This window comes from Helianthus annuus, chromosome 8 (assembly GCF_002127325.2).
Source record: "Helianthus annuus cultivar XRQ/B chromosome 8, HanXRQr2.0-SUNRISE, whole genome shotgun sequence".
NCBI classification, from domain to species: Eukaryota; Viridiplantae; Streptophyta; class Magnoliopsida; order Asterales; family Asteraceae; genus Helianthus; species Helianthus annuus.
In genome coordinates this window covers 115,215,410-115,238,691 of record NC_035440.2, presented here as the reverse complement: position 1 = coordinate 115,238,691, position 23,282 = coordinate 115,215,410, and the positions used below count along the sequence as shown (strand labels likewise).

General features: G+C 40.7%; 1 protein-coding gene and 1 non-coding gene across 2 annotated transcripts; one reads left to right on the top strand and one right to left on the bottom strand.

The window, feature by feature from the left end:
• Window positions 1–15,216: 15,216 nt before the first annotated feature.
• Window positions 15,217–15,323, top strand: LOC118481477. Its single transcript, XR_004865686.1, has one exon. It is a non-coding gene; the product is annotated as a small nucleolar RNA R71 (small nucleolar RNA).
• Window positions 15,324–21,731: 6,408 nt separating this feature from the next.
• On the bottom strand, window positions 21,732–23,090 carry LOC110870606. The gene is made up of 2 exons (XM_022119791.1): window positions 22,491–23,090; window positions 21,732–22,382 (listed from the first exon to the last, which is right to left on the bottom strand). Exons 1-2 carry the CDS (start codon window positions 23,088–23,090, stop codon window positions 21,732–21,734), a joined length of 1,251 nt encoding a protein of 416 aa, XP_021975483.1.
• Window positions 23,091–23,282: the final 192 nt, after the last annotated feature.

Below are 23,282 nucleotides of genomic sequence, written 5' to 3'. Positions count from 1 at the left end.
ATTAGGTTTTACCGGAAATTCTTCCAAAAAACTGTTATTGATAAAAAAAAATTATATAATAATACTTAGGAATGACTGAAATAATTAAAATGAAGATGCGACAACAAAGATTAATAGTATTAAAATTTATTCATTTAGTCAACAGTGGTAGATCAACAGTCGTTAGCATACACAGTTGTTTCATAAGAATGTTCGAATATATGACAAAAATAGCAGATGTTCTCTTTTACCAAACTTTAACTACAACAGACCTTTTACAACTCCAAATATTGACTCTCTGTAATATGCAGGAGCACAGATTCTTCAAAAAACTGCTATCAATGATCAAATTCTGAATATTTGTTTTATCTTTGCACTCATCTGTTCACCATCAAACCAACCCTTGATACTATTAAACCTCTGTTGACATACCAAACAGATGTTCAGACACAATTCAACATCAACATAATCTGTTCATCATCAAACCAACCCTTGACACTATTAAACCTCTGTTGACTTACCAAATAGATGTTCAGACACAATTCAACATCAACATAATCTAAATCAAACTCAAACACTAAATAAGTAAAACTAAAACACAACATCGATTCATAAGACTAAAATTTATTCATTTATCCATGACATTAAAAGTCCAATAATTACATAACATACTGTACAACATTAAAGTTCAAATCTAACAATAACAGCAAGAATTAAGAAACTTTAGCTTCAACTCCATTGATTGTTGAACCTCTCGATGTATGTCCTTCAGCATCGCCATGAACTCCATGTCTCTATCACCGCACTCTATATTACTGACAACACAAAGCTCACGAACGGAAGTTGAAGGCATCCGCATAAGATCTCTGGAAACCTACTCTCTCGTGAACAGGCCAACTTGCAATCCATCAAAACATCTCTTCAGCTCTTGAAGAGTAGCCCTATCTTCATACACCTGTTCCTCGATTTGCCTGACAAAACGCTGCTTTAAATCATCTGATTTTGCAGAAGTGAATGACGCCATTTGAATAAACTATATTACTCGACTTTCCTGAAAGTATGATATCTTCGTAGGAAAACGTAATGAAAAACAGGTGAAGTGACTATGAGTTTATATACTGAAATATCTAACAGTGAAAACGTGTAGATTTAATATAAACATATTAATGTATATTTCAAAACAACAGTCTTTTAATTCAAAAACCTTTTCAAACCCCAACTTTTATGGGAAAACTGTAAAATTAAATACCAAGAAACCCTAGGGACAAAATTTCGAAGTTCAAAGAACAAAAGCAGATTATCACAATTACAATTAACCTCTTTATTTACCATGTAGACACGTTTTTAAACTCTATAGAAGACCAATGATTACTTTTGATTCAAAACATCAACAAATTGTCCTACAAATCACTTTCTGTCAAAAATTGTTCCAAATCAGAAAAACCACCAAAAATCTACATGGCAAACTTCAGCTTCTACCACTGGTCAGACACCAGCGATATTAAAACACAATTCTCGATGTGGTCACTCAAAGAACAAAGAACAGACGAAGAACTAAACAGGAAAGTCGACATAATTAATGACACTAATTACAACAAAACCTGGAACAGCATAGCATTGCTCAATGAAGTCCTCCACTCTCCTCCATCAGAGTTCCAGAAGAATGCAGAAGAGTTTGTGACACAACTTCTAAAACAGGATCAGAAAATCTGCAACATGCTAACTGACCTGAAATTCAAAAGAGAGCATGAAATCACATGGAGAAAGGGCAGAGTCTACGAAATCCTAGCAAGTGTTAACTCTAGCGTGTAATACTTTATAAATATTTCATTAAATTTCTATTTTTCTATGTAGTAGTTCATTTTAATAATATCAACATGCATCTTAACATATTCTAAAATATCAGTGTCAATAAAAACTCTCAACATTATCAACAGTTAATCAAAATAAGAAACAAACCTAAAATGCAAAGGTCTCATCTCAGCTGTTGTAGCACATCTGAATTTTCACGATATTGCACGAATCTATACTTTCTGTAAAAGAAGAAAATCTTACTGACGCAAGAAAACCTGACTTTCGATTTAATGAAAATCGAACAATGCAACTCTCTCATCAAAGAAGGTAGCACATGCAACTTTTCACGATATTGCAACAATGATACTGCAACATCGATATTGAAAGGTTGATGTGTGATGGGAAGCTTCATTGAAACGATGATGTTGGAACAATGATACTGGAACGATAACATGTAAACAGAATCAACAAACATTCGAACAAAGAAGTGTAATCAGAGATTAGCGGATGAATCACAAGAAAGATGCATTTGAGAGAGAGAGAGAGAGTTACACTCGCAGATATAAGCGAGATATATTTGAATGTGGAGCCAGATTCATATATCTTATTTATAGGATTAGAATATATGGTTTGAATTTTGAATGTGGAGCCAGAATTTTGAATTTGGACAGAGGTTTATTGGGAACAGAGGGTTGATTATAAAATGTTGAGGGCAGAGGTTTAGACAAAATTTTAAATGATTTTTTATATTAGGCTTTATGATGTAAAAATGACATAAGAAAAGCCTTGTTGGACAACCTCTCTAGCTGACACATCAGCTTTTCTTATGTCATTGGGATTTCTCCTTTATAGAAAGTATAGATAGATATTAGTATTAAAAGAAATTTATTAAACAAATATAAATAAAATTTATGAGATTGAAGGAGAGAATGACATATGACATTATTTGGAGACTTTTATTATAAGTTAGATGTTTCGTTGTATAATTTAATGGTATTTACTTATATTAATGCAAATTGTTTTTAACAACTCCTCTAATTTGATAATGTTTCGCTGCATAATTTAATGGTATTTACTTATATTAATGCAAAAAAATTTTAACAACTCCTCTAATAAGTTAAAATAAATTTAAACACAAATAAGTTTTTAGGTTGATTGAATGTGTAAAAAGGTGTGAAAAAGCAAAAATTTATGTTACTGGGCGTCTGGACACGGCCCCGTGGTGTCCGGGCACGGCCCCGTGTTCAGATCGCCAATAACAGAAATTGGTAAAAAGAAACAGAAGCCTGGGCACGGGGGCGTGTTTAGTGAGCACGCCCCATGTCAAGTTACCTGAACTGGGCATTTCTTGCAGATTGTGCAGCACGGGGCTGTGTTGGGCGGGCACGGCCCGTGCTGAACTTGCTGTAACGAAGAAAAAGTTTCGGGACGTCCTGTTTTTGTGCATGGGGTGTTGGTGCAAGCTTCCCTTGTTATCCTTCACCATCTTGAGTGTGTTTTAGCCATTACATAAAATAAAAGTTAAAAGTCCTAGACTAGAGAATTATCCTAGAGAATTAAAAACAAAGTAGAAAAATAAAAGTTAAAAGTCCTAAACTAGATAGGTTAAGTGATACATAAAATCATTCTAAGGAGCTCTACTTTTACATTAAGAACCAAAATTTTGGAAATAGTTTTCCGGTATCTAAAGCCTTATAGAACTCCTAGCCGATGGGTGTCCCCTAGATGTTGTTAAAGCCATTCTTCTATCTCTCTCGGGTGGAAGAAGGCGACTTCATTTTCCTCAACATCTTGTGGAGGGGGAGTGACACCAACCGGAACCCCTTGTAGTATGTCTCGAGGGGGTTCCGGGTGTATGGCATACCATTCGGCCGGTATGATGAATTCGGGTACCACATTCCATGCCCTTTGGGTGATGATTGGTACCAAAGGAGGAGAGGCGAGAATGTTCAACCTTTGGTGCAAAAGGTTGACCTCTCGAAGACATCCCTCTAGTCCCACCGTCAAATGATTAATACGGTCGACCAATGCTTCTTCCACCCCCGTCAGTTCATCAATGGCCTCTCTTAAGGCATAAACGTAGTTCACAAGAGAATCTTCAACCGTTGATGACCTCCTGCCTTGTCGGTTGTTCCTGGAGTGCGATGAAGACGTTCCGCTCGCCATTCTGAGAAAACAGACCGAAAAGAGTTCAATTTTTATGGAACAGTACCTCGGACACGGCCCCGTGCTCGTTGAGCACGGCCCCGTGTTCAGATGTCTGCAGATTTTTGGAACAAGGCATCTTGAAGTTTTAAATTATTTCTCAATTTTAAGCAATTTTGAGCAGAAATAACTTAGGACAATGTTGGAAATCTTGTTTTTAACAAGATTCCTTGAGTAAAAATCCATCAAACATCACCTTAAAGCTTGGAACCATGGTGCTTTCAAGCTTTAATGGAGGTATTGAGTGAAAAATTGAAGAAGAAGGTAATGAACAAAAATGGAAAGGACAAGATGGTTGTTGAGAACCTTCCTTAGAATATACCTAGGATGGTATGAGTGAAGATCCCAGCAAATCTTTGTCTTTGGAGTGGTCCAAATGAGCAGGAATCTTGCTGCATTTATAGAAAACGACAGCATGTTGCACACGGCCCCGTGTCGGCTGGACACAGCCCCGTGTGCAGACAGGATCCTGACACATTTTGTCCGTATTCCGACAAAAATTCAGAAAGGAATCTTTTGGTGGACACGGGGGCGTGTTGACCTGGGCACGACCCCATGTCTAGAGGTTGTTTTTGAAGTTTCGTCTATTTCTAAGGAACTTATCCGGATTGGGTGGTTCCTTACTGGATGGAACAACCCCAAAGTGCCTAAGATACCTTAATTGCTCTAGATTAAGATGAGAACGCAAGAGGTTGTCGGTGAGGGTGATTCCTATGCTAAATGTAGGTGGACAAGTCCAACCCTTTCCCGGGCTCTCATTAAAGAAGGTGTATGCCGAATCGCTCAGGTCTATGTATGCACCGAACGAAGTCGATGGAGAGTCCTTCATGGCATAATCGACACAGGGACGACTATCGCTCAATTTTTTGCTAAAGTTAGAGGTGTTATCGGGAACAACGGAGTTGTTTTTATTCGAATGTGATCCCAACAATTCTTCTTGGGTATCGTCTTGAGATGAATTAATAAAATCCATCCTAAGTTCTTTTAACCAATTAAGAATTAGATCTTCTAGTTGAAATAGTTCATCAAGAAGCATTTCTCCTAGAAGGTCCGGTTGAGAGCATTCGAGTGAGAGATAGGGATTATTTTTACTTTCGCCCTTCTTAAGGCTACAGGAAAACAATGGGTCTATATAGTGGGGCTTATAATTTAGAAAATAACATTCTAATTCTTTATGATGGCCACCACATATTTGACACCATGTACCATAAGAGTGCCGAAAGTAAAAAATATCAGTATCACTCATGTTTGTGTCAGAAATTACCAACCGTCGGGATCTTACGGTTCTGTTTTCAGTAACTGAAACTTGGGCACGGGGCATGTTGAGTGGGAACGGCCCCGTGTTCAGCTTACTGTCTGACTTAAAACAGGATTTCCAGTTCCAAAGATTGGGCACGAGGCGTGTTCAGCGGGCACGACCCGTGCTGTGTTCTGTAGAAGCTGAAAAATTAAGAAAATCCTAAAAAAAAGAAAAATTTAGAAAAAATGATTAGGCCGTTAATTCCTAACTTTCTTAAAATCCTTGTGTCCCCGGCAGCGGCGCCAAAAACTTGATGTGCGTGTAGTGTAATAGATTTTTAATGTATATTTTAAGCCCTTTTACACTTTTTAGCCAAGTTTTAACTTTATAAAACACGATATTTACTAACACTAAACACACATATGGGCAAGTGCACCCATCGTGAGCGTAGTATAGTGTTGATAAGATACCGAGGTTGTCCAAGGAAACAAGAGCTTTTAGTACCGGTTTATCCTCAACGTCTAATCAAATCAAAAGTTAGAAAAAGATTTTTAAACTAGAAAAATAAAACTAACTAAAATGCTGAAAAATAAAATAAAAGTAAAAACAGATAGACAAGATGAATTACTTGGATCCAACTCGCCTTTAGTGTAACCTTTGATTATTTCTGCACTTTTGCACTTTTTAAGAGATTATCTTAGTTATTGTAGTAGGCCTCTCTTTTGAAGGTGACGTTACCCTCAACCCAGTAGTTTGAGTTAGCAAGGATACAATCCTAAACGGTCGGATTATTGAAAGATAATTAATTAAGTTATTAATGCATAATGTGGTACGCCCCTCTTTTGAAGGTGACGTTACCCTCGACTAAGTAGTCCGAGTCAGCAGGGATACAGTCCTAAGTAGCCGGGTTAAAGTTTTAATAGTAGTTTATATATGAGGGGATCAAAGAGTTTGGACCCCCGCCATCCAATATCGTTGGGTATTGAAGGAGGTCCTACTAAATTTAACCCAGGTCCTTTGCAGGATCTATACACTGAACAATGGCAAGACTCTTACCAAACCATTCCCTTAACCCCCGACCAGGTAGCCAACATATCTCCATATAGACCGTGGAGATATGAATGGTGAAAATCTTTTATTTTATATAGACAGTAAAATAATGCCAAGACACCACGGACAAATGATAAGGAAGAATTACCTTCAACATATAAAACTAGTTATTAAAGTCATTAATACATAACCAAATAAAAAGTGCGAAAAGATTAAAAATAAAAAAGTATTACACTAAATGCTTGTCTTCACCAAGTGATGTAAGAGACTTAGGCAAACATGGCCTTTGATTGTCAAGAACTCTTACGATCAATCTTGGATCCCAAGACGACTCACACACTCTATGATGGACAATGGATGATGGTGTTGTGATGGTGGTGGGTGGTGGGTAAAGTGTGAGAGAGGTGGTGTGCCAAGGGATGGTTTGCAAATGAGCCAAGCACCCCTATTTATAGCCTGAATAGAAGCTCGGGCACGGCCCCGTGTCCATCCCTCTTCTCTTTCTTCATTAATTGCAGTTTGTCTGCATTAGTTGACCACGCCCCCGTGCCCGCTGAGCACGACCCCGTGTGCATGAGCGTATCTGTACAATCAAGATTTCCTCAGATTCTACGAATCTTAGAGTTAACCACGGCCCCGTGTCCATTGGGCACGCCCCCGTGGTGGGTGATAGAAGCTTCTACAACTTTGTCTTTTCTGTTGACACTTGGGCACACCCCCGTGCTTATTGAGCACGGTGCGTGTTCAGCCTTCTGTTTACTTGTTTTTGCTTGGGAAGATGTTGTCGGGGGTCAGGCATGCCATGTTTGTTCCTTTTCTTGTATTTATGCTAGATTTAGCTGTTTTTTTGCTTCTTTTATTCATTTGAGCTCATTTAATCCTGAAAATACAAAAGGAAGACAAAAACACACCTTTTCCAACATTAGTACTAAAAAGGGTTACTTTTATGCCATAATTGATGTAATTAATGTGTTGCATTTTGTGCACATCAATGGGGTTGCGAGTTGGTTCACGTGTTCTTGATCCGCTTCAAGATGGTGTAAGGGAGGAGGAAGGGGTTGCTAAATTTCCTAAGAAGTGTGGGGGATCATGTAACACACTAAGGGAATGTTTGGAAAAACTAGCTGGTGGCTGGAAGCTGGTAGCTAGTAGTTGTAGCTTTTTAGAATATATTTGGTGTTTGGCAGAGTAGTTGGAGCTTTTAATAAAATGTATAAAATGACCAAAATGGACATAATTAAAAATTTAAAAAGTTTGTGCATTAAAAAGTTCATTATCTTTGGAGGTTAAAATAGTGATTTTTCCCTAAAAGCATGTAGCTTCTTCTAAATGCTACTAGTAGGAGTGTTCAACCAAAAGCTTCAAGCTCTTAACCTAAAAACTTCAAGCTCCTTCAACCAAACAAGGCTTTTTATTGAGTAAGAGTTTTTTCTTAATAGCTTAAAGCTAGAAGCTCCTAAAAGTTCCATGCCAAACATACCTTTAAGCTTTTAAGAAAAAAACTTTTACTCAATAAAAAGCCTTGTTTGGTTGAAGGAGCTTGAAGCTTTTAGGTTAAGAGCTTGAAGCTTTTGGTTGAACGCTCCTACTAGTAGCGTTTAGAATGAGCTACAAGCTCTTAGGGAAAAAATGACTATTTTAACCTCTAAATATAATGAACTTTTTAATGTACAAGCTTTTTAACTTTTTAGTTATGTCCATTTTGGTTATTTTATATATTTTATTAAAAGCTGCAGCTACACTCCCAAGCACCAAATATATCTAAAAAGCTACAGCTACAAGCTATAAGCTACAACTGCCAGCCACCAGCTACTTTTACCAAACATACCCTAACTTGTTTTAATGAATATTCTAATCAATTGGATGTTTGGTCCCAATTTTTTTTCCTTTTTAACATAGAGCTTACATGTCTGGGTTAACTGATAACCTAGACGAATCGACAATACGGATTATTACACCTGATTTACTATTTTACAATTATAAAGTTTCAAACTCGAAAGCTTTGCCATGCATGATCCTGATTCAACCTCTCCGTAAATCATCTCCAAAGAGATAGCAGTTTAATAATGTTCGATTCATCACGTGCTTGGTCATCCGTCTGGTTCCTGTTCTAGCAAAAGCCTAACATAAACACTAAAAACAATAAGTTTTTAAGTTAAACGGTCAAACGCGTTAAGAAAATAACAAGTCAACAATTTTGCTGAAACAGGGTGTCCCCGCGCATCGTGGATGCCATATTTTATTCTTTAGAGGTTTATTTCTCTACAATCCAATTCACATCTAATTCGGTCCAGACCCAGTTTTATTCTTTAGAGGTTTATTCCTCTACAATCCAATTCACATCCAATTCGACCCAGACCCAACTTTATTCTTTAGAGATATGTGATTCTACAATCCAATTCACATCCAATTCAGTTTGGTGTTTTACCCTACCGACCCGTTAAAGGACTTCGAGCGTTGTAGCTCAAGACTCCTATATCCCTTCTCATGTTTCCCGTATTTTCTCCTAATCACAACCACAGTTGCGGTTGTTTCATTTGACAAAACCTTAACTTTTCATTATTATCTTCCAGTATGGTGCTTTACTCAATTCGACTCATTTGGAGACTTTAAGCCATTTAGCTCACACTTCCCATTTTTATGTTACCGGGATGATCAATGAAGAAACACTGACCTGAACGGTAGGCTCCGACCAGGACTTCAACTCTTGGCGATCCGAACCACTAACTGCAAAATAGAACACCGTTAGGACTCGTTACAGGAATGGAGTTATTCCTGTAACCACCCTCCGGTGTGAGCATAAGTCTCGGTTTGGGAGTTAGAAAATATGTGTAGAGAGAGAGAGAGAGAGAGTAAACGAGAGCAGAAATTGCATACCTTTGATGTTTACCTCTATTTATAGTTTACCATTAGGGTTTCCTCTAACTTAGGATGGACTCCGATAAGTTAGGGATTTGCATGATCTTCCCAAAAGATTGGGGATTTCGTTACGTGGTTTATCCATTCAGAATAGAAAATTCTAGAATAAACATGTGTAATTATATATTTATAAAAAAATAGGTAAAGACCGGGTCGGGTTAGCCGTTCTGGGTCATACCTCGTCATGTCCCCCCAGTCTGAAGTTATGAAATGAAATTCATGAGATCGGACTAAAAAGGAAAAAGTCAAAATACCCCCTTGGAGTGCAAGTTTCTCAAGTGAGAGTACCGTTACTTTTTTAAAAAATGGCGGCGATGTGAAAGAGTGTGACAGTTAGGTCATCATTAGGATGACAGTTGTACATGCCTTGTCGTGACACGTGTTCCCATCCGCTTGCCTTTTTGAATTCGAAAGGTTGTTCTCCCCTTCCCTATAAATAAGTTCCCCGTTAGGGTTTTCCCATTTCGTTCATTTTCTTCATCTTCGAAATCTTGACTGCATACTATGGCTTCCAAAACCGACGAGTCTTCATCAGCCAAGCAACTTCCGATGCACTGTATTGCAAGTGGGGAACGATATCATTCAACAATCTTGTGCAAGAGTACGATATTAAACCGGAGTGGAATCCGGTGTTGCCGTCAAAGAGGGACACGACATTCCCACTCAAACAGGGTAAAATTACTCTGTTCAGTGATTTCTTCAAGTTCTGCAACTTCCGGTTGTCCATCACCAAATTTTGTAAGTTCGTTCTTGACGAATACCAAATTCACATCTCTCAAATGCATCCTTTAGGGTTAGTTAAACTTCGTCACTTCGAATTTTCCTGCATAGCCATGGGTCATATCCTTGAAATTACAGTGTTTAGGGCTTTTTTCGTTCTGGTGTGGAAATCCCCCTTTTTTACATTCAATCGACGAGACATTGGTGTGTCTTTGATGTGCGTTAGGTGTAATATAAGTTAGGTATATATTTTAAGCCCTTTTTACACTTTTTAGCCAAGTTTTAAATTTATAAAACACAATATTTACTAACACTAAACACACATATGGGCAAGTGCACCTATCGTGGACGTAGTATAGTGTTGGTAAGATACCGAGGTCGTCCAAGGACACAAGAGCTTTTAGTACCGGTTTATCCTCAACGTCTAATCAAATCAAAATGTTAGAGAAAGGTTTTAACCTAAGAAAATAAAACTAACTAAAATGCTGAAAAATAAAATAAAAATAAAAACAGATAGACAAGATGAATCACTTGGATCCGACTCGTGTGTAGTGTAACCTTTGATTATTTTCGCACTTTTGCACTTGTTTAAGAGATTATCTTAGATATTGTAGTTGGCCCCTCTTTTGAAGGCGACGTTACCCTCAACCCAGTAGTTTGAGTCAGCAAGGATACAATCCTAAAGGGTCGGATTATTGAAAGATAATTAATTAAGTTATTAATGCATAATGTGGTAGGCCCCTCTTTTGAAGGCGACGTTACCCTCAGCTAAGTAGTCTGAGTCAGCAGGGATACAGTCCTAAGTAGTTGGGTTAAAGTTTTAATAGTAGTTTAACTTATGAGGGGATTAAAGAGTTTGGACCCCCGCCATCCAATACCTTTAGGTATTGAAGGAGGTCCTACTAAATTTGACCCAGGTCCTTTGCAGGATCTATACACTGAACAATGGCAAGACTCTTACCAAACCGTTCCCTTAACCCCCAACCAGGTAGCCAACATACCTCCATATAGACATTGGAGATATGAATGGTGAAAATCTTTTATTTTATATAGACAGTAAAATAATGCCAAGACACCACGGACAAACGATAAGGAAGAATCACCTTCAACATAAGAAACTAGTAATTAAAGTCATTAGTACAAAACCAATTAAAAAGTGCAAAAGATTAAAAATAAAAAGTATTACACTAAACACTTGTCTTCACCAAGTGATGTAAGAGACTTACGCAAACATAGCCTTTGATTGTCAAGAACTCTTACGATCAATCTTGGATCCCGAGACGACTCACACACTCTATGATGGACAATGGATGATGGTGTTGTGATGGTGGTGGGTGGTGGGTGGTGGGTGAAGTGTGAGAGAGGTGGTGTGCCAAGGGATGAGTTGCAAGAGCTCCAAACACTCCTATTTATAGGCTGAACAGAAGCTCGGGCACGGCCCCGTGTCCATCTGACTCTCTCTCTTCATTAATTGTAATTCGCAATTACAATAAATGTGCCTGCAGGAAGTTGACCACGCCCCCGTGTCCGCTGGGCACGGCCCCGTGGTAGGCAACAGAAGCTTCTATGTTTTTGTCTTTTCTACTGGCACTTGGGCACGGCCCCGTGCTCACTGAGCACGGGGCGTGTTCAGTCTTCTGTCTTCTTTGTTTTGCTTGGGAAGATGCTGTCGGGGGGTCGGGTATATCACTTTTGTTCCCTTTCTTGTATTTATGTTAGATTTTGCTGTCTTTTTGCTTCTTTTGTTATTTTGAGCTCATTTAATCTTGAAAATACAAAAGGAAGACAAAAGCACACTTTTTCCAACATTAGTACTAAAAAAGGGTTAGTTTTAAGCCACAATTGATGTAATTTATATGTTGCATTTTGTGCACATCAAATACCCCCACACTTGAATCTTTGCTTGTCCTCAAGCAAAACTCTTTATAATATGGTTTTATTCACTCCCAAATGGAATGGGTAGAAGAGAAGGTTTTTGGGCTTGTCATAGAGTGTCGGGATTTCCAAGATTATTTAGGTTTTATTTTTATTTATTTACAATCCTATTCGTCATGATTTATTAAAAACGTTTCTTAAGATAAATTATTTATTAGGGCATAACATACCTCTTTAAAATTCCATTCATATACAAGTTCACATACCTCACGGGGAATCACTCAACACTCGGCCGAAGGTGTATTTTTAGTGAATCACTCGAGAGCAGCATGGAACTTACTCCTACCATAAGCTTGCCAAGCAATCAATCCTCCTCCTTTTTAACTATATACCTTTGTAAATATCAAGAGGACTTCTTGGGTGAAGGGTTAGGCTTGGGCTAAAGGTGGGTGGTTGGGTTAGTGGTTAGTAAAAGGGCGGAAAGCGTAACAAATGTCGGTTTTCGAAAAACTTTTTATTTTTTTTATTTTATTTTGATGAACCACTTGTTTCAAACAAAGTTATTTCTGATGAACTTGTTTGTTTGTTTGGTTTCATCAATATATATATATATATATATTGTTTTTTTTTTGTTTTAGTTTTTTTAGGAAGAGTCATTAGAAAACCGAACATTGTTACTAAAAGAAAGGGTTAAAAATAAAAAGGTTTAGGTGGGTAAAAAGGGTGATTGTTTTGGGTTAAGAAATGAAAAGGTTTTGGCTCAAAGGGGTTAACTAGGGGGATTTTGGGTAGGTGGTAAAAAAAATGAAAAATAATGGTGTAGAAAGAAAAAGGGTTAGTCCTAATGCCTCCATCATTTACTTACTCGGGTTTAAGTTGGTAAGGACCGGGAATGTATTGTTGTGGCAAGTTCTAGAGTCGTACGAACCAAGCGGCTATTCACACAAGAAACGAAAAATGAGCATTTAGTGTAAAGATATGTATTTGTATGCTCGATAAAGGCTCAAAACTCACTTTTGTGGGAAAGGGTTTTTTATGTGATCAAGTATATATAATCAAATTTTAACTAAGTTTGTCATGCCTTTTCATAATTTTCTTATGTTGGTTCTTTTTATCAAGACGCTATCGATTGTAAACTTGTAAAAATATAACCTTGTTAGAATTTGAATTTCCAACTTAAACTTAGACAAGTAAAAAAAAATGAAAATTTTTGAAAAAATTTTGGGGTGATTAGCGGTTCCAATAGAGTTTTGTGTAAGGCTTTAGGATTTGCAAGATTCAAGGTTTTAGCATCCCCCCACACTTAAATTACACATTGTCCTCAATGTGTCCCAAAAATAAGTTTGTAGGTTGATTGAATGTGTAAAATGGTGTTAAAAGCAAAATATAATGTTACTGGCATCCTGGACATGGCCCCGTGTTCAGGTGCCAGCGACAAAAATTAAAGAAAAGAAACAGAAGCCTGGACACGGGGGCGTGTTCAGTGAACACGGCCAGTGTCCAGTTACCTGAACTGGGCAATTTTCTGCAGAGTGTGCAGCACGGGGCCGTGTTGGGCAGACACGGCCCGTGCTGAGCTTACTGTAATGAAGAAATTGTTGTCGGATGGCCCTGTTTTCGTGCATGGGGCTATGTTTCTCGTTTCCCTTGTTATCCTTTACCATCACGAGTGTGTTTTATTCCTGCAAATTAAAATTAAACTAAAAGATTAAACTAAACTAAGGATAGTTCCGCGGAATGCCTCCGTGGTGCGCCACGTTTATAAGGGTCCTTGGCTAGACCCAAAGTGAGGTTATATGTTTTCCGAGCGGGATGTTTTGCATCCCATGTTGCACCGTCGGAGAGCATCATCCAAACTTGAATCAATAACCTTCATGTAATTGACCGGGTCATCGTCCTCTATTCTCTTCCCAACCCCGAACTTCACTTCATTATCCCCATACTTCAAAGTGAGTGTTCCGTCATTCATGTCTACCACTGCTTGTGCGGTGGCTAGAAATGGCCTCCCTAGTATGAGGGGGACTTCGGTGTCTTCTTCCATATCTAGTATGACAAAGTCGGCCTGGTAGACGAAATTGTCGACTTTGACCAATAGATTTTCAGCGACACCTTGCGGGTATTTGACGGATCTATCGGCAAGTTGTATACTCATCTTGGTAGGGCTCGTTTTTCCTAGGCCGAGTCGTTTGAACATTGATGCGGGCATGAGGTTAATGCTAGCCCAAAGGTCGGCTAGTGCATTACGAATGGGGGATTCCCCGATCGAGCAAGGAATTGTGAAGCTTCCGGGATCAATCTTCTTTTGGGGAAGTTTGTTGAGTACGAGGGCGGAGCATTCTTCACCTAGGTTAACTAATTGCAATGATTCAATTTTCCTTTTATGAGTGAGGAAGTCCCTCATGAATTTTGAGTATTTAGGCATTTGAGTTAGGACTTCTATGAAAGGAATATTAACATGCAATTGTTTTAGTAGACTTTCGAAATTTGCGAATTGCTCATTGGTCTTTTGACGAATTAACCTACCAGGGTACGGAACCGGAGGAGCCTTGGTGGGCTCTTGAAGTAGAGGAGAAGCCTTATCTTGTTGGGGCGGTGTTGTGCTTTCCTCAGCTGGTGGCGGCGGAGCTTCCGCGGGACCCACGGTACGGTTTCTTAATGTTATGAGATGAACTTGAGCTTTTCGGTTTGTTTCGGTATTACTTGGTAACGCGCCTTGTGGTCTCTCGGAGAAATTTTGAGCTAGTTGACTTATTTGTTTTTCGATGTTTTGTATACTAGCTTGTTGATTTCTAAAATTTGATTCCAATTGTTGAAACCGATCCGAGTTTTTCTTTTCAGTGTCGGAGATGAGGCGAGATATAGTATCTTCAAGCCTTTCTCGTCCACCTTGTTGTTGAGGGAAATTTTGTGACTCAATTCTTGGTTGTTGAAAGTTTGTTCGTTGATTTAGACTTTGTTGGTTACTACTATTGCCGGGTTCTCTCCAACCAAGGTTAGGGTGGTTACGCCATCCTTGGTTGTAGGTACCTGTTGGGGGACCCGACGGCCTAGGTCTATTATCAATGTAGTTTACCGACTCTGTTTGATCATCTGTTTCTTTCATACAACTCCAATTTTCATGTGGCGCACCACACCCTTCGCAAGCCATTACCGAGACCGTTTTTGTCATTTCTAACTTTTTAATTTTTGAAGAAAGGGCCTCGATTTGGGCTTGTAAAGAAGTGCTTTCATCAACCTTATGGGCGCCCGGGGCAATAGATTTATTGCCTCGGGGAGTGTGCCACTGAAAATTGGTTTGAGCAATTTCCTCGATTTGATTGTATATTTCATGTGGGCGGCGATTACCTAAAAGTCCCCCGGAGCTAGAGTCAATTGTTTGTCTCGTGTGTGGCAACAACCCATTATAGAAGGTGGATACTTGTTGCCATACCGCAAGACCGTGATAGGGACACTTGCACAATAGCTCCTTGAACCTTTCCCAAGTTTCATATAAGGATTCCCCATCCTCTTGTGAATATGTATTAATTTCAGTCATTAATTTAACCGTTTTTGCGGGAGGGAAATACTTATATAGAAATTTTTGGGCTAGTTCATTCCAGGTGTTTACCGAACCAACTGGGAGGGCGTTGAGCCAAGCTTTTGCTCGGTCTTTTAGTGAAAATGGAAACATTCGGAGGCGGATGGCGTCATTGATGCTCCATTGATCTGAAAGGTATCACATATTTCTAAGAAATTAGTAATATGTAGATGGGGATCCTCGTACGCAAGCCCATGAAAGGTTGCGGAGTTTTGAAGCATTTGTATCAAATGTGGCCGAAGTTCGAAGTTGTTGGCTTCGACATTCGGTGCATTAATAGCGGCGCCGAGATTACCCACGGTGGGTCGTAGGTAATCCATGAGGGTACGTTGGTCCGCCATTGGAAGTGGGTCCCCCGAAACCTTCTCTTGGTTTTTAGCTTTAAGTATTTTTCTGAGAAAGTGTTCGGGTTCTTCTAGAGGTTCTTTTATGTCTTTATTAGAACTAGAGCTCATACACTACGTAGAAGGTTCAGATGTGGCGTCTGGTTCCAAATCCTGCAATAAAAACAGAAAAGAATGTTGGTCAGAAAGTTCACCACGGCCCCGTGCTCACTAAGCACGGCCCGTGGTTGGAGATACAACGATTGTTTTCTAGATCCCTGTTACTGGAAAGTTGGACACGGCCCCGTGTTGCACCGACACGGCCCCGTGCTCAGCCCTTTGTAACTCGGAAAATAAAAACTGCCAGTGACACTGCTGGGCACGGCCCGTGCTGAGTTCTGCAGAAGCTGAAAAATTAAGGAAAATCCTAAAAAAAATAAAAAGAAAATAGAAAAATGATTAGGCCGTTGATTCCTAACTTTCTTAAAATCCTTATGTCCCCGGTAGCGGCGCCAAAAACTTGATGTGCGTTAGGTGTAATATAATTTAGGTATATATTTTAAGCCTTTTTTACACTTTTTAGCCAAGTTTTAAATTTATAAAACACGATATTTACTAACACTAAACACACATATGGGCAAGTGCACCCATCGTGGACGTAGTATAGTGTTGGTAAGATACCGAGGTCGTCCAAGGACACAAGAGCTTTTATTACCGGTTTATCCTCAACGTCTAATCAAATCAAAATGTTAGAAAAATGTTTTAAACTAAGAAAATAAAACTAACTAAAATGCTGAAAAATAAAATAAAAATAAAAACAGATAGACAAGATGAATCACTTGGATCCGACTCGTGTGTAGTGTAACCTTTGATTATTTTCGCACTTTTGCACTTGGTTAAGAGATTATCTTAGTTATTGTAGTAGGCCCCTCTTTTGAAGGTGACGTTACCCTCAACCCAGTAGTTTGAGTCGGCAAGGATACAATCCTAAAGGGTCGGATTATTGAAAGATAATTAATTAAGTTATTAATGCATAATGCGGTAGGCCCCTCTTTTGAAGGCGACGTTACCCTCAGCTAAGTAGTCTGAGTCAGCAGGGATACAGTCCTAAGTAGCTGGGTTAAAGTTTTAATAGTAGTTTAACTTATGAGGGGATCAAAGAGTTGGACCCCCGCCATCCAATACCTTTAGGTATTGAAGGAGGTCCTACTAAATTTGACCCAAGTCCTTTGCAGGATCTATACACTGAACAATGGCAAGACTCTTACCAAACCGTTCCCTTAACCCCCGACCAGGTAGCCAACATACCTCCATATAGACCGTGGAAATATGAATGGTGAAAATATTTTATTTTATATAGACAGTAAAATAATGCCAAGACACCACGGACAAACGATAAGGAAGAATCACCTTCAACATAAGAAACTAGTAATTAAAGTCATTAATACAAAACCAATTAAAAAGTGCAAACGATTAAAAATAAAAAGTATTACACTAAACACTTGTCTTCACCAAGTGATGTAAGAGACTTAGGCAAACATGGCCTTTGATTGTCAAGAACTCTTACGATCAATCTTGGATCCCGAGACGACTCACACACTCTATGATGGACAATGGATGATGGTGGTGGATGATGGTGTTGTGATGGTGGTGGGTGGTGGGTGAAGTGTGAGAGAGGTGGTGTGACAAGGGATGAGTTGCAAGAGCTCCAAACACTCCTATTTATAGGCTGAACAGAAGCTCGGGCACGGCCCCGTGTCCATCTGACTCTCTCTCTTCATTAATTGTAATTCGCAATTACAATAAATGCGCCTGCAGGAAGTTGAACACGCCCCCGTGTCCGCTGGGCACGGCCCCGTGGTAGGCAACAGAAGCTTCTATGAGTTTGTCTTTTCTGCTGGCACTTGGGCACGGCCCCGTGCTCACTGAGCACGGGGCATGTTCAGTCTTCAGTCTTCTTTGTTTTGCTTGGGAAGATGCTGTCGGGGGTCAGGCATATCACTTTTGTTCCCTTTCTTGTATTTATGTTAGATTTTGTTGTCTTTTTGCTTCTTTTGTTATTTTGAGCTCATTTAATCCTGAAAATACAAAAGGAAGACAAAAGCACACTTTTTCCAACATTAGTACTAAAAAAGGGTTAGTTTTAAGCCACAATTGATGTAATTTATATGTTGCATTTTGTGCACATCAGTCTTGCTTGAGGGACATCCCTGCTAGTTCCAGGGACAAGGACTGGAAGAAGAAGTTCTTCTATATTGATACCGGTGTTATCCCCGGGGAGATGCACTGGAGGGAAATGGGGGCCAAGGATAAATTTAAAGATGACGGTCCGCCTGCTGCTGCCTATATCGAGAATGCTCTGTTTATAAGGTTAAGCCAACGCACATCCGAGTGCATGGTGATCCCGGAGGGGGCTTTGGTGATGGCTGGGATGAGTTTACTATGGCGTAATAGCCGGTTATACCCTGCCTTTCAGAGGGTCGATGAAGGTACGTGTCAATTTGCTTTTAATATGATTTGCAAATTGTACTTGTTTTAATGTGTATGAATGTCAAATAGGTGAATGGAGTTTGTTTGACTTTGTTGACACCCCCCCCGGAACGGTGCTCTAAGGTCCGCGGATCACGCGATTGGGGAGCAGGAGCCTGATGTGTTGAAAATCCACATCGAACAATTTCTACTTCCCGCCATGCCAGCGGATGCAAATGCTTATGTGTCTCTGCCTCCCCCAAGCGGGGGGAGCAGTGTTTCCCTTGCAGAAACAAAGAAGCCATCCCGGATAAAGATAACTGGGAAGAAGATTATTACTGCGGGAGCCACCGTTTCGCCTGTCACGGCTAGCATTTCCGCGACCTCGAAGGGTGCTGCTATTACTTCCGCTCCAGCTAGTTTGGTGAGTCCACAACACGCGCCTAAGAGGCGTCGGATGATGCCCCCCTTGACCACCTTTCAACCAACAAAAACTGCTCAAGCTTTACATGCCGGTAAGTGGTTATATTTGTCAATATAGGGTTTGTTTCCTTTATTCATGTTCTAAATATTTGATTTGATACAGGTTCTTTTGCTGAGGCCCAAGTTGAGAGTGGGTCCTCTATGCCTTTAACCACTGGGGAAATTGTTCCTTCCGCGGCTGGCGGCCAAAGTGTTCCCCTTGCAGATCTTATATCCCAAGCAAGTGTTGTTTCTGTTAGCTCTTCGTCGCCACTGCCATTGTTTACAACCTCTGTTGTCATGACACCCAGCTCTGTGACCACGCCGTTGTTTTCCAGCTCCACCCCCGTATCTTAATTTGAATCTCCGGTTGGCGATTTCTTTGTGTCTGGGAAAGAAATGCCTACGACTTCCGCTGCTGGCGAGTCAACAAGTGCCAAGGATACCACTATTAGTGATACTGGAGGATCTAGCAGTGCTTTTGCTGATGATGGGGCTCGTTTGTCTAATAATCTCTATCTTCCCATCGTTTGCTGGGATCAGTAGGCTCAGGACAAACGCTATCAACCTAAGTGGAAGATAACGGAGTCTTCTAGGCTGGTTTTGCCCCCCGGTGGTGCATCACTGGGTTGAGCGGGCATACCCTCCGGCGGAATCTGCCTCTATAGAGGGGTTAGATAATGAGCACCTAATGAATACAACAATGGTGGTTGCTGTCGGTCAACCCAGGAGGCTGGCTGAGATCCGACGCCGGTGGATGCATGATAATAATGAGCTTCACCAAGCGCGGATGACAATTCAGGAGCTTATGGATGAGAAATTCTGTTTGGAAAGTTAGCTCCGGACCGCTAGTCTCAGGGAGAGTCGGTTTGTATCGGAGAAGAACAAGGCTGAGGATGATCTGAAGCGGGTAACGGCCAATCTTGCTGAGGAAAGGGTGATATGGGCCCGTGACATAGCGGAAAAGGATCGAGTCCTTTCTCATGCCAAGGCTGTTCAGGAAGAGCTGGAATGTAAAGCCATTACTGAGGCTCAAAAGGTGAGGCCTGAGTTATCTGCTGAGGTGGAAAAGTTCTGTATTGACACCGATTTTGTGTATCAGGTGCAGGAGAGGTACCAAAACTTGACCTTGGAGTTAGAGGCATCTAATGCCAAAGTCTAGGCGAAACAAGTTGAGCTAGAGGAGGGGGAGGAAAAGCTTAGGGAGTTGCAGCAACTGTGTGACTCCTTAGTTTCTGAAAAGAACCAGCTTGTGCAATCTTCAATCACCCAACAGGCGCGTCTTAAAGAGGCGGAGAATGCATTGGACCAGTCCAACGCCGAAGTGGATAGCCTGACCAGCCGCTTGGCTGGTTTGCAGGGTGATAGGAACTGGATAATATCCAATGGCTTGGTTGGCGCTTTTGAGTATCTCCGTCAATCAGAGTCCTTTGTTACTCTCTTGGACCGCCTGTCTACTGCCGCTTACAAGTCAGGGCACCATGATGGCGTCCACGAGGTTATATTAGTTGACAGCAAACGGGTAGGATCACTCCCGAGTTCCAGGAGATGGGAGGCAAGCTAACAGCGGAGATGGCAGATGCTCTTGAGTCAGTTTACAATGACCCGCTGCCCTCGTACGCTAAGCTAGTTGACAAGGTGGCTGAAGACGGTGTGGACTCTTTACGCCATATGCTGGAAGTGGCGGATGAATCTGGAGATGAATGAGTGTTTGTTTGATTGATATTTCCACTATTCCTTAGATATTTTTGTAAAAACAATATTTTGTCTTTGTTGGGGTGCGTGTAAGCACTCAACTTGTGTCAGACAATTAATGAAATTATCATGATGATGCCGCCGTTTTGCTAAGAGTGGCGATTTGACATGTAATGATGCAATGTTATTAAATTTGCTTTCGTCATGGTCGTCAATTTGTTAATCCATATATAAATTGACTTTTTACTTTTTTACCATATTTGGTAAATGTATGCAATGAGTAGTAGGTACCGTCTCCGGAAAGTCTCCAACATACTACGAACCCTGGACGTGGCTGAAGCTATGGTCCGTCTTCGGGATGAGATGCCAAGGAAGACGATGGAGTATCAGGAGGTAGACTCCGGTAATATGGTGTTTGGTACGGATATTTCCGACAAAGGTATGGGAGATCAAGGTCCTTCTTTTGCCGGAGTCCAGTCCGATAGGGCTGCTGTGCTTTTGACAGCGGATGCCCTAATACAAGCTTTTCCTTCCGAGTGTTTACGTCGATGCAGAGTGGTGTATGAACGACGTCGAAGTGGTCGTCGATGCCCAAGTCTTATTGACGATTGGAAGGTGGTGGCTTCTCCGGCAGGTGGTGGGAATGATGACAACCTGGTCATTGACCCTCATCCCTTGGAGTGGTACGGCGAAGCATTGCACACCCCTGCAGAGGTGCTAGCAATGTTCCCCGATGTTAGATAAGTAGAACATGTTCGTTTTTTGGTGTTCCCATATGTTGGTTTTTGACAACAGGGACAAGTACTTGGTTTTGTAAGATAGTTGTATGTATTTATTACCAAAATACCTATCTTTTGTAGTGGTTAATGTATCTATTACCAAGATAACCACTCTTAGCGCTGTATAGTTTATGTCATCTGACTTATATATGAAAAATATTTCGTCTCAGAGACATTTTTTACCGTGATATGCTGTTTGAATGCGATGGTAATTTTTTTGTACCGTAATATGCAGTATAAATGCGATGGTAATTATTAGTGTACACGTAAATGGCAAAAGAGAATAAAAAAGTAATTTTTATTAACTTAATAACTGAAAAGAAAAAGAAACATCGTTCTTGATGAATTACACTTGTTCAAAAAAGAAAATTGTTAATCCCGCCGTTAGGGGCGGAAGTCTACATGTAACATTTTTTCAACTGAGCAGCGTTCCAGCTACGTGGAACCACTGTGCCATCGAGCCTGGATAGGCGGTAAACCCATTTGCCTAGATCTTCTTGGATTATGTAGGGGCCTTCCCTGTTAGGTCCCAGCTTGCCTGTGGGTTCCGTCCTACTGGCCTCGTTGTCTCGCATGACGTACTCGCCTTCCTTGAAAGTTTGCTGAGCCACGCGTTGGTTATAATACTTTTCTGAAGTTTTCTTTTATTTTGCCTCGATAATGGCGGCTGCTTCGCGGCGTTCTTCCAGGAGATCCAGGCCTTCCCATAGGAGCCTGTCATTGTCATCATCAGTGCTCAGGCGTCTTAGTGAATGTAACCCTACCTCCGCAGGTATCATTGCCTCTGTGCCATAAGTTAGGCTGAAGGGGGTTTCGTTGTTGCTTGTCTTGGGCATAGTTCGATGTGCCCAGAGGACGTTTGGCAATTCTTCCACCCAGGAGCTTCCTCCGTATCCTAACCTTCTTTTGATTCCATCCAGCAAACTTCTATTTGCCCTTTCCACTTGGTCGTTTCCTTGGGGGTGTGCAACCGATGTAAAGATTTGTTGAATCTGTAACTCTGCACACAAATCTTGTAGGACCTTTTCTGTGAATTGTGTTCCATTGTCGCTCACAAGATATAGCGGCAGCCCAAATCGGCAAACGATATGTTCCCATAGGAATTTCTTGGCATTTTCAGTAGTTATCTTGGCCAATGGTTTTGCGTTAACCCGCTTAGTAAAATAATCGATTGCCACGATCAAGTACTTTAGTTTCCCGAGGGCCAGCGGGAATGGTCCCACGATGTCAATCGCCCATTTTTTAAAAGGCCATGCCGCCGTTATGGGGATCAAGTTGTTCTTAGGGCGGAGTGTCTATGGAGCATACTTTTGACAGTTGCGACATTTTCTAAGTTCACCTACCGCGTCTTCATGCATCCCAGGCCAATAGTATCAAGCGTTTTGGATCTTAGCAATGATTGCCCGGGGTCCGGCGTGAATGCCACATATACCAGCATGTATTTCTTGGATCAAGTATGTAGCTTCCGATGGGGATACACACCGTAATAGTGATCCCAAATACGACTTCCTATATAGGATGCCATTTTGTACTTCATATTGTAACACCTTTGTTCGTAACTTCTGGGCATCGCCCCTGGCGGAGGGCAACTCCCCTTTTGTAAGGAATTTTAAGATGGGAGTGTACCAGCAACGTTCTTCCGCTATGACGGTGGATACTTCTCGGGACTCTATGGAAGGTGACTGAAGCGTTTCCACCTTCACCTCCTTTTCCATGCCAGAAGTAGCTAACTTACTTAGGGCGTCTGCTATTTGATTTTTTCTGCGATGGACGTGATTGAGTGTAACGTTGTCAAAAGAAGCTATGAGTTCCTTGGTTTTAGCCAAGTATTTTTCCATCGTCTCATCTTTGGCCTCATAAGTCTCATTCACTTGATTATTGACCAGCAAAGAGTCGACGTATGCATCGACCCTTGTTGCTCCCATGGACTGGGCCATTCTCAAGCCCGCTAACAGCGTTTCATACTCTGCTTCGTTGTTGGAGCATTCAAAGTCAAATCGCATGGCGTACATAAATTTTATTTCATCCGGGCCTGCCCCTTTCCACTGGAAGATACATCTGTGTACAACTTCCAGGTTTGCCTGGACGTGCTAGATTCTGGTATGTCGTTAACCACAAGGTCAAGTCTTGTTCAAGTCTTTAAAGTCAATGCATATCCGCCATGAGCCATCTGGTTTTTTTACCATAACGGGGTT